Source organism: Mauremys reevesii, linkage group 3, assembly GCF_016161935.1.
Source record: "Mauremys reevesii isolate NIE-2019 linkage group 3, ASM1616193v1, whole genome shotgun sequence".
Classification (NCBI taxonomy): Eukaryota; Metazoa; Chordata; order Testudines; family Geoemydidae; genus Mauremys; species Mauremys reevesii.
Genome location: NC_052625.1, coordinates 28,832,584 through 28,844,602, shown reverse-complemented (window position 1 = coordinate 28,844,602; position 12,019 = coordinate 28,832,584). Strand labels below are relative to the sequence as shown.

Sequence of the window (12,019 nt, the reverse complement as noted above, 5' to 3'; positions counted from 1 at the left end):
AGCAGGAGCCCAAGCCAGCTGACGTGGGCCATCCGTGGGTGTTTTATTGCAGTGTAGACATACCTTCAATGTTATTTGCAACAACAGGACTCTCTTTATTATAGCCCAGTTTGGCACCGTTTTTTTTAGAATAATTAGTCCTATTTTTTTCTAAGTGGTGTGCAAGATTTAGCTATTAAACACCAATTAAATTTTAACTGCTCCAACTGGCATCCTTACTCAGACTGAGTAGCACTTTACTCGACAAAATGACTTGTTCAAATCAAAGTTGCAAAGTAAGGTCCTGATTCTGCAAACACTTATATACACACAAGTAGCTTTACTCATATGAGTAGTGTCACTGAGTTCAATGGGTCTACTCACATGACTGTAGTTACTCGTGTGTAATTGTATGCACCATGGGTAACTAAAGGGTAGCAGAATCCAGCTCTTAATTCAAGGTATATACACATCTTGCTGCTCTGCATCCATATCAACAGGATTTTATTTAGAATTTTTCTATACACTGGCAAAAATATATATGGCTGTTCATACTGAGCATGCCTTCTAGGGCTCTCTAGCCAAGGATTTATTGCTACAAAAGGGTGTTTGGAACAGGTTTCAAAGTAGATCAAAGGCAAGCAGTTCCCTAATTGGTTCAGCTTTGTAACACTAGGCCTACTGGGTATTTTGAAGGCCTCCATTGTATTTAGCTGAACTATGAAAGTCCTGACATAGCTTTGGATGAACTACCTTCCTTCACCATGTTTTGGGGTAAACTTTACAAATTGCCTAATCCAGGTTAGGCCTTTCTTGGAAACTCTTTAATCCTTCAACATTTGCATAATGATCTTAGTGCTGCAATTCTTATGTGACACTGTGTATGGAAGCTATTTCGGAACAGTTTCAATTAATAATAATAGGAGAATGATGAAGTCCAAAATAGACTTAATCAATCATCTTTCACTACATGAAAATTTGAGAGGGCCAATTCATTCCTGGTATAACCTCATGGAAGTTAATGGAGTTAAACCAGACATGAATTTCACCCAAGGTATTTAAATATTGAACTACTTAAATTCAGAGATCTAAATGAGGAACCATATTCCACCAAAGATATGCAGCTAAATAGTAAAAATTCATTATAGTGGAATTCCAGCAAGATAATGCCCTTACCCGAGATTTTGATTAAAACACGATCATCATATGGAAATTCTAGACTAATTACATAGCATAATGAGGACAGTAGATCCTATGAATACTTGATGTGAACAATGGGATAGAAAGTCTCTCTAGCCTTGAAGTGCAGATTGTTAAAAGCTAGGTATAAACTGCAATGGTGTACAGTAGGTAATATCAACCTAAGTTCCTGTTTCCAGCCCTGTTTCCAGCCCTGTACAGATGTTAAAATAAGGCAACATCAATAGAAATGAAAAGATAACAGATTTAAAACAACCATTAGGAAACAGTTCTTCACCCTGAGATGATAAAAGCAAGGAATTGCTATTAGGCGAGACTGTTGAGGCAAAACCTCTGTGGTAATTCAAGAAACAATTAGATGTCATTCCTGGAGGAAAATAGACTGAGCGAGAGAATTGCATAGTTGACATACCTGTGTTTAGCTTTTTGATTTAAAAAGGTCCCTTTTTTTCCTTTTATGGCCAGTGTCTGTCTTTGTACCTGAAAGGATATGACTGTGACTTCAGTTGCCAACAGCAGTTGTAGAAATAAGGATAAATTCCCTTACCAACACAAAAACAACACCTTAGAGACTAACAAATTTATTTGGGCATAAGCTTTCATGGGCTAAAACCTACTTCATCAGATTCATGGAGTGAAAAATACAGTAAGCAATATATATATTACAGCACACAAAAAGATGGGAGTTGCCTTACCAAGTGGGGGGTCAGTGCTAACAAGGCCAATGCAGTCAAGGTGGATGTCGCCCATTTCCAACAGTTAACAAGAAGGTGAGTATCAACAGAGGGAAAATTAGTTTTTGTAGTTACCCAGCCACTCCCAGTCTTTATTTAGGCCTAATTTGATGGTGCCCAGTTTGCAAATTAATTCCAGTTCTGCACTTTCTCATTCAAGTCTGTTTTTGAAGGTTTTTTTGTTGAAGAATTGCCACTTTTAAGTCTGTTATTGAGTGTCATGGGAGATTGAAGTGCTCTCATACTGATTTTTGAATGTTACAGTTCTTGACGTCTCATTGGTGTCCATTTATTCTTTTGCGTAGAAACTATCTGGTTTGGCCAATGTACATGGCAGAGGGGCATTGCTGGCACATGATGGCATATATCACATTGGTAGATGTGCAGCTGAATGAGGCTTGATGGTGTGACTGATGTGGTTAGGTCCTATGATGGTGTCCCTTGAATAGATATGGGTTAGGTCCCAGGAACCAGTCCTTGCAACAAATCCCGTTGCCAGCTCTGTCCGCATCTGACTCCTCGTTTTTGCTGATACAGACTAACAGGGCTACCACTCTGAAACCTTTACCAACACACAGTATGATGTGTGGCTCATTCCCTCCATATCACAGCTTCTTGTCCTGGCTTCTAACGCATAATGGCCTATAGGGTAGTATTATGTAACCTGATAAATAGGTAATTTTAGCATAAATAATTCTTTATTTTTTCACCTCTATAAATAATTAAATTTGTGGGGAAAAGCCATTAATTAGGATAATGTTATTTATCCAAGGACCAATAGATACCCCTCCTTTTTGTTTGTCAAGCACTACAGCAAATTTCTGTACTTCCCTGTGTTTACTGTGCTAAAAGAGATGAACCTTCATTAGTAGAAGGGGCCTAAAGCAGTGCACTGACATTTATGTTCTTCCTTGATCCCCCCCCCCCCCCGCCGGAGGTCTGTTAAAAAAATCTATTAAAACATTCTCTGGGTCAATGTGGGAAAGAGTTTTCCATGAACCATGCAGTACTTTCTAAAGTTCTCATTAGTTCCACAACCATTCTGTGGAATATTGTGCATAATTATCAGCACAAACTGTCAAACACAGTATTCCCTATAGAGTCCTAAAGTTACATCCACAGCAGATATTACCTGACATGCTATTGTCTGTGCACTACTATTATTTAGAGTCAGATTGTGGCCTGACTTGTGCAGCTATGCAAAGTACAGGGAGTATAAGGCAACTCATTAGTGCTTTGTGTCAGTGACCCATCCCACCACTCACAGCGCAGAAGATGAATCAGGCCCCACAGAACCATTTCATCCACCACCACATGCAGCTGGGTGGGAGAGGGCTGGAGGGGATGGGGAATGTCTCCATCCCCTGCCTCACACAGCATTGGCCAGTATAGCTGTCCTAGGTATAGACCCAGAACTGTTTACTCCCTGCCAAAGCATTGGAGACCAAGGGGAAATTGTGACTCATTGAGTGACATTTGGCCTCCTGGGATGTTTCAGTGGCAGCACAACAGCGTGTTGCCCCTTGCTCAGGGCTAACTGTTAATGCATAAGGCCTACATGGGGAGTTATCCATATTGATGATGACAATGACAGCTCAACATCTTAAACTGTACATTCTTCAGGGCAAAAATCTTCTCTGCCTCTGTGTTTGTGCCATCCAGAAACCAGTGGATCCGCAATCCTGACAGGTCACTGGGCAGTATTGTAATATACATAATAAATAATCAGCATGAATTTTCTTTATTTTCAGGAGATTTGTCCTCACCAAGGTGAGAGTCATTGCAAAAGGAGCTTTCTCAGGACTTGGTGACCTAGAGAAAATGTACGTATTGCATTCACTAAGAACCAAACTGTGTTATTTTAAACAGTGATTTGAGGTTGCAGGTCCTTTTACTGCCTTGTTCTGCAAACAAGCCACTTTCTCTCTGCACTGCAGGAATATGTTTTTCATCTAGTTACAGATCTGTGAAAAATTGAAACAATAAAGATAAACCAGCATTTGAAAACAACATTGTCACAAATACATCTGCAAGAAATAGCATCTGTGCAAGGGTTGAGATCAGCACACAATGTCAGCATAATTAATGAGTAAAATGTCATGGCAAAAGTCCATGGGAATCTGAACAATCTGAGAATTCTGTGCGTCATTACAGTATGTAAACTCAGACTCAGCACCACTATTCACAACTATGGGTCAGCCAATTTCTGTTTCCAATAATTGGACTAGTTTGCTGTATGTTTTATGGAGAGCAAGGGGAGTTACTGATTTGTGCTGAGATTTTACAAAGCCACTCACAGGATAGAGACATCCACTTCCTATTAATTGTAGTGCTCAGATACCATGATGAATAAGTACATATAATTATAGAGGGCTTGAGCTGTTATTAATTGGTATGATTAATTATGTGTAATTAATCTGGTAAACAGGTGTGTAATGCACCCACTTCTGTACTATTTCTGTGGCACAGCCTTGTTCCTAGTGTGCCTAGGAACAAGTAGTCTGTCCAGTGTTCTTTTGCTGTAGAAAGTCATAGACTCAGCTTATAAGACCAGAAGGGACTATTGTGATCATCTACTTTGGCCTGGTCTACACTAAGAAGGGGGGGTCGAACTAGGGTACGCAAATTCAGCTATGTGAATAGCGTAGCTGAATTCAAAGTACCCTAGTTCGACCTACTCAACCGTCCAGACGCGGCGGGGTCGAACTCCGTGGCTCCCCCGTCGACTCCACCGTGGCTCCAGTGGTGGAGTACCAGAGTGGCTCCAGTGGTGGAGTACCAGAGTCGACCGCAGCGCTTCCGGAGTTCGAACTATCGCGTCTAGATCAGACGCGATAGTTCGAACTCCAAGAAGTCGAACTCACCGCGTTGACCCGGAAGGTAAGTGTAAACCTACCCTTTATTTCCCTACTTGGCTCCTGGCTTCTCACCATCCTCCTTGCCCCAGCTCCCAGAATGTTGCCTCCAGCATGCTGTTCATTCTTATATGCAATCCTTTGACTTTCTCTTGAGACTAAATCCCTCTGCTCAGTAGTATTGTTTTGTTTGTCCAGTTCACTAAGCATCACAGAACCTATAATGGCAGACTCCCTGATTCATCAAGGGACTTAAGCATTAGCTTTACTCTAAGCATGTTGGAGGTACCATCCCAATTTAGCAAAACTCTTAAAGAATATGCTTAATTTCAAGTGCATGTTTATGTTCCATTGGAAGAAAAAAAAAGCCTATTTGATTGGCAGGTGTGAATTTTCTGTTACACACTGTAATGTGACTTCAGACCCTTAGCAAAATAACATGTTTGATTTCGATTAAATGTGTTTTCCCCTCTTATTTCCAATTTAACTCCCAAATGAAGTCAATATAAAAGCTTCCAATTTGCCTCATGCAATTAGACTGGGCTCTTCATGAAAATAACCTTTTTTTCTTTTAAAAGAGGATGAAATAATGAATTGACTTTTTGACTAGGAAGCAGTTACACATTTCTCTATAACAACCCACCAGTGCAGCCTCAGATATGAAGTAGTAGAGGGACTACCTCTAAGGGCTGGTCTACACTAAGGGGAAAAATCGATATAAGATACGCAACTTCAGCTACGTGAATAACGTAGCTGAAGTCGAAGTATCTTATATCGATAACTTACCCGTCCTCACGGCGCGGGATCGATGTCCGGGGCTCTCCATATCGACGCCGCCACCGCCGTTCGGGGCGGTGGAGTTCCGGAATCGATAGAAGCGCGTTCGGGGATCGATATATCGCGTCTAGATGAGACGCGATATATCGATCCCTGAAAAATCGATCGCTACCCGCCGATACGGCGGGTAGTGTAGACGTAGCCTAAGAGTGATAGTGTAGCCCAGACTCCATGGCCCATTCAGTGTTCGTCTTTCTTTTTACACTGCCAGTGTCGATACCAATTAATGCCAGAAGTGCTTTTGAGGAAGTGGACATGTGTGCACTAGGCCCTGCACACAACCCATTAGCACATTTCAACAGACGTCACTGAACAGTGATCACAAATTAACAGCTTTCAGTCATGAACAAAAAGGGCTGAATTTGAACTGATACTGTATGTCTCATCTGCACCATAACGTGTAACTACCACCATGTTGGGGTGCCTGATTATAACTCAGTAGTTCTTAACACATTTAAAATACTGTTTGGTCTTTTAGCTTTAGATGAGATCCTCATCAGTGCTCATGTTCATGGTTCAGGAACATAGTTAAAACTAGGGCTGCCAATTTAATCGCAGTAACTCATGCAATTAACTCAAAAAATTAATTGTGGTTAAAAAAATTACTCATGATTAATCACAGTTTTAATCACACTGTTAAACAATAGAATACCAATTGAAATGTATTAAATATTTTGGGATGTTTTTCTACATTTTCAAATATATTGATTTCAATTACAACATAGAATATGAAGTGTACACTGCTCACTTTATATTATTTTTATTACAAATATTTGCACTGTAAAAATGATAAAAGAAATAGTATTTTTCAGTTCACCTCATACAAGTACTATAGAGCAATCTCTTTATCATTAAAATGGAACTTACAAATGTAGATTTTTTTTGTTACATAACTGCACTCAAAAACAAAACAATGAAAAACTTTAGAACCTACAAGTCCACTCAGAACTACTACTTGTTCAGCCAATCACTAAGACAAACACGTTTGTTTAAATTTATGGGAGATAATACTGCTAATGCTTTATATGCCCCTTCATGTTTCAACCACCATTCCAGAGGACATGTTTCCATGCTGATGATGCTCATTTAAAAAAAAGTGTTAATTAAATTTGTGACTGAACTCCTTTGGGGAGAATTGTATGTCTCTGGCTGTTTTACCCACATTCTACCATATATTTCATGTTATAGTAGTCTCGGATGATGACTCAGCACATGTTGTTAATTTTAAGAACACTTTCACTGCAGATGTGACAAAATGCAAAGAAGGTACCAATATGAGATTTTTAAAGATCACTACAGCACTCGACACAAGGTTTAAGAATCTAAAGTGCCTTCCAAAATCTGTTGGGGATGAGGTGTGGAGCATGCTTTCAGAAGTCTTAAAAGAGGAACACTCCGATGTGGAAACTACAGAACCCGAACCACCAAAAAAGAAAACCAACCTTCTGCTAGTGACATGACTCAACTTATGAAAATGAATGTGTTTTGGATTGTTATCAAACAAGGGGAGGAATAGCTCCATGGTTTGAGTGTTGGCTTGCTAAACCCAGGGTTGTGAGTTCAATTCTTGAGGAGAGCCATTTAGGGAACTGGGGTAAAAATCTCTCTGGGGATTGGTCCTGCTTTAAGCAGCAGGTTGGACTAAATCACCTTCTGAGGTCCCTTCCAACCCTAATCTTCTATGAGAAACTGCCATCAGCATGGACACATGTCCTCTGGAATGGTGGATGAAGTATGAAGGGACATATGAATCTTTAGTGCAGCTGATATAAATATCTTGCAAAGCCAGCTGTAACAGTGCCATATGAATGCCTGTTCTCACTCTCAGATGACATTGCAAACAAGAAGCGGGAAGCATTATCTCCTGCAAATTTAAACAAACTTCTTTGTCTTAGCTACTGGCTAAACAAGAAATAGGACTGAGTAGACTTGTAGGTTCTAAAGTTTTACATTGTTTTATTTTTGAATGCAGTTATTTTTTGTACATAATTCTACATTTGTAAGTTCAGCATTCATGATAAAGAGATTGCACCGCAGTACTTGTATTAGGTGAACTGAAAAATACTATTTCTTTTGTTTTTTATAGTGCAAATATTTGTAATAAAATAATATAAAGTGAGCACTGTACACTTTGTATTCTGTTGTAATTGAAATAAATATTTTTGAAAATGTAGAAAACACCCCCAAAATATTTAAATAAATGGTATTCTGTTATTGTTTAACAGTGTGACTAATCATGCTTAATTTTTTTAAATCACTTGACAGCCCTAGTTAAAACACAATTTGGTCCACTTACACAGCAAGATCAAACCATGTTTAAACCATGTTAGGAGGAAAACTGTATTGCAGTCAAGGGGCATCTATACAGAAGTTATTGGTGCAGATGGGCCCATAAAAGGGAACCTTATAGCAATACTCTGAGACATCTGTTCACCCAAGTTAGAGGGCCTGATTCTCCCCTGCTTTACTCCAGCTGCTTTACATCAGTGCATCGAACTCAATGAGCATTAAACTGGAGAAACACAATGGCTAATCTGACCTACTAAATTTTATTTCAAAGGATTTTCTGCACTATTTAGTTGCTCATCACCTGAATGCAGCAAACAGTCATTTTGTATGGTCATGGAATTCACCAGTTAGGAATAAAACAGCTTTGATCATGCAGTTAGTTTTGCTGGCACTCGCTTCTGACAGACTCTGCTGGTTTCCTTTTTTGTTTGGTATTTGCAGAACATTATTAAAGTCATTGGACAGTGAAGTGGCTTGCAAAGTGGGTTGTAAACTGTTTACATGATCTTTAATTACTCAGAAGCCATATATCAGAGCTATATAAAGTGTGACGATATTGAATATGGTGTCTGTGACAAAATGGTGATTTATTGTTAACAAAAAAATGATATATGGAGATGAGCTCAGTTTGAAAATACATCTTTGTGCTGTTATAACTCTGGGGGGAAAAACTGTTTAACAAAATATCTTTGAAAATAGAAGTGTGATTAATATGTAAATGAGACAAATAAACATCAACAGGGATGTTGTGATGCAGATGAGCAGGCAAGCAGTTATAATATGATATAGCTCACAAATCATAAATATAACCCATATATCATTCACTGGAAATATTCATGAGAATACAGGGACAAAAAAGTATATAATCAAATGATATATTTGCATATAAAAATAGAACCCTGAATGAAAGCCTTTTTTCTCACACAAGATCATGCACAAAAAAGATTAAAGCAAACTGAAGGCTATTTAAAGGAAACAGCTATTAATAATGTGATATCTCAATGTGGTCACATTTGGTTTGCCAGATATATACAAATTAGATACTTTACTATACTGTACATACTGTGGTTGCATGGAACTGAAAGATTAAAAATCAGGAGACTGACTAAATGTGCTGAGTATATTAGTGAATGAGACATGTAAGAGAAAAATCAGATTTCCCAAAGCCTAAAAGACCATTATTGATTTATTTACAATGTGTCTATTAGAGAGATGGGTCAGAACCATTTGTAACTGTGCTTTTGAGAATGGAGTTGGTTTTAAGGCCCATAATTTAGCAGGCAATTACCTACCTTGGACACCAGCTTACCTGCTATTGGTAGTGGAGCTGTTACAGAGAGATGGCCTGCCAGTATATTGAAGTATTCTGGGAAACTAGGGTGGGGGAAAAATAGATGGTCCTCCAGAAAATCTGGATAAGAATCTGAAGTCTTATGCTCTCATTCAAACTCAAAAAAAGTTTTTATTAGGGCCATCAGACCTGTATTTAGTGGGAAATTAGGGATATAAGGGAATTCATTTTGTCACAGAAGGCTATTTCAAAGAATGAGAGATCTAAACAGCAGCCTAACCAGCTTGGAGACAGGTGATCTTCTCACAAGCACTGGTTTCTTTTCATTTCCCCACTAATGTCCTTCACCTGTAGTCTAGAGGTACCATCTGTGGATAAGAACAGGAATACTTGTGGCACCTTAGAGACTAACATTGATTTGAGCATAAACTACAAAAGTGTTTTTCCTGTTGATAACAGGTCATCTTAATTAATTAGCCTCTTAGAGCTGGTATGGCATCTTCTCTGTATGTATGTGTATATATATATATACTCTTCTTCTATGTTCCATTTTATGCATCCGATGAAGTGGGCTGTAGCCCACGAAAGCTTATACTCAGATAAATTTGTTAGTCTCTAAGGTGCCACAAGTACTCCTGTTCTTTTTACAGATACAGTAACTAGCACGGCTGCTACTCTGAAATCTGTGGATAAGAGACTAATTTTGTCACTAGGCCTATTCAGCTTCCCTACTGAGACTACCAACAAAGTGACAGTGCCATATCTGATGGTGGTTTATATTGATCTACTAGGAACAAGACATGACTGAGACCACCAATTTATTTTATATAAGGAACCAAGCAGCTGTACAGTACTAAGAACTCTTAGTCACTTCCATCCTGGTTGAAATTTGAGCTATCTAGTCTCCCATAAATGTTCATTCCACAAGATCCCAATCCCAAACTCACTGAAGTTGAGGACTCTTTCCACTGATTTCAGTGGGCTTTGGATTAGAACCAACTGCATTTTTTAATAATTTTTTTTAAATCTAAAACCAAGTGATTGCTGAATCAAGGCATTAAAGGGCAAGTTTCATGAAGACAACGTGCTTATAGTTAGGCTGTAAAATGCTTGTCATGGCTGGAAATTGGAACACAGGATAGTGTCACTAGTAGTAAGTTCTCTCTCTTTTTTTTGTTATATAATGTATTTAGCATTCTTGTTTCAAAAATAATCAGTTGTAATTAGTTGCAACTTCACACAGACTCAGCATGAGCTTATATTTAGTGGCACAATCTTACACCACTGAATTTAGTGCATGTCCCAAATAAGGGGTAGAACATACATAATCAGGCAAGGATGGGCAGCCTGAGTCTGGTGCTACCAAGAATGCATCAGGTTTGGAAATTGCAATGTTGCCAGTCCTTTTTATTTTTCCTTTTGAATTTATTGTGTACCGCATCTTTTGGTAGTGGTGGGGCAGGTGAGAAAGAAAATAGTAATTTGAATTATTTTGAGAGGACTTTTAGAACATGAACTTCACAGTGACCGCTGGAAACAGGTTCTAAGTAGCAGACACATTCTGGACAATTATGGTCCCTCTGACCTACGGTCTTTGAAAAAAGGCAGAATATGGATTTCCAGGAGCTGTTGTGATATAGCAGGTAAATGTGCCTCCACAACAGTATTAAACACCACAAAGTGTAAGGGAGAGAAGCTATACATGGCATTTATAGCAAAATGCATAAAGATTATGCTTTTCACAATAAATATTCAAGGGTTTAACACCATGTGCTATATTCTAGTTTACCTTGTTGGAGGTTTCATGTCATTTTCTGTATCATGAGAATAAATAGAGATGCAAATAAGTCTGCTACTGCATTTACATGACTCTAAATATTAATTTCTCTCAGGCAATAGAGAACTATCTATCTATATCTATCTATCTATCTATCTATCTATATATATATAAAAAAAATTAAGTGAGGGCTTTTACATAAACCAACAAATGCGTGGAAATTCAAAGTTAAAACTGACATGCCAGAGACTGAATATCTCATGGGTCTTATGATTTAAAATGGAACTTTTTATGCCTGATTCACTATCTGGAATCAGTATACTAGGTCAACAGTGACTGAAGATTGCTACCATCCAATAAATATTTGATAATCTGTGTGTCATGAATAATCACAGATCTTGGTCCTGTTCCTCCTGGTGGGATTCCACATCCCAAGTAACAGCATCAAAGTTGAAGTTTGAGTACTGAGACCAAGGACTGAATGGGCAGAAGGACTGAACATTCTCTTCTGATACCTAGAAGTGACACTTCCTCCCCTAATCCCTAGAGATATTACCTCTGATTCAGGCCTGTAGTTCAATAGCAAAACAATGTAAGGAAGCTTACATTGCCACTATACATATGTACATGCATACAAACACCGAACAAACACTATATACAAACACTATATTTGCTCTGTTAGAAACAGTGTCCTGTATTGCATGCGCAAACACAGATGATCATAGAATCATCACCTCTCCTGACACCACACCCTTCCCTTTGAAGTTTATTCCTATATTGGCTGGGTGAACGGCTATGCTCCACTTTCCCAAGTGTTCCACAGTACACTGTCAGTGGAAAACCTAGACTGAGATTCATTTTGCTGCCGCTTCTCAATGTGATTGGATTTGGCTGAGTTGTATTTCAATCAGGCTTAAATTCTCAAGATGTGGGCTCACTACCAACAATGCTCTGTCTCCAGCTCCTGCAAATACTCCTTTTAGGATAGTTATCTTACATTTTCTGCATGTAAGAACACAGGTGGCATGTTGTTTTCTTAATTAAGTTTATTGTCTGG

General features: G+C 38.6%; 1 protein-coding gene across 3 annotated transcripts in view; it reads left to right on the top strand.

The window, feature by feature from the left end:
* Positions 1-12,019, top strand: part of FSHR (follicle stimulating hormone receptor) — a 165,716-nt gene that overhangs the window by 59,844 nt on the left and 93,853 nt on the right. For all 3 annotated transcript variants that reach the window (XM_039532582.1, XM_039532581.1, XM_039532583.1), the window contains exon 2: positions 3,665-3,736. In XM_039532582.1, coding sequence (XP_039388516.1) covers positions 3,665-3,736 — 72 coding nt within the window. The remainder of the gene's footprint in view (positions 1-3,664; positions 3,737-12,019) is intronic.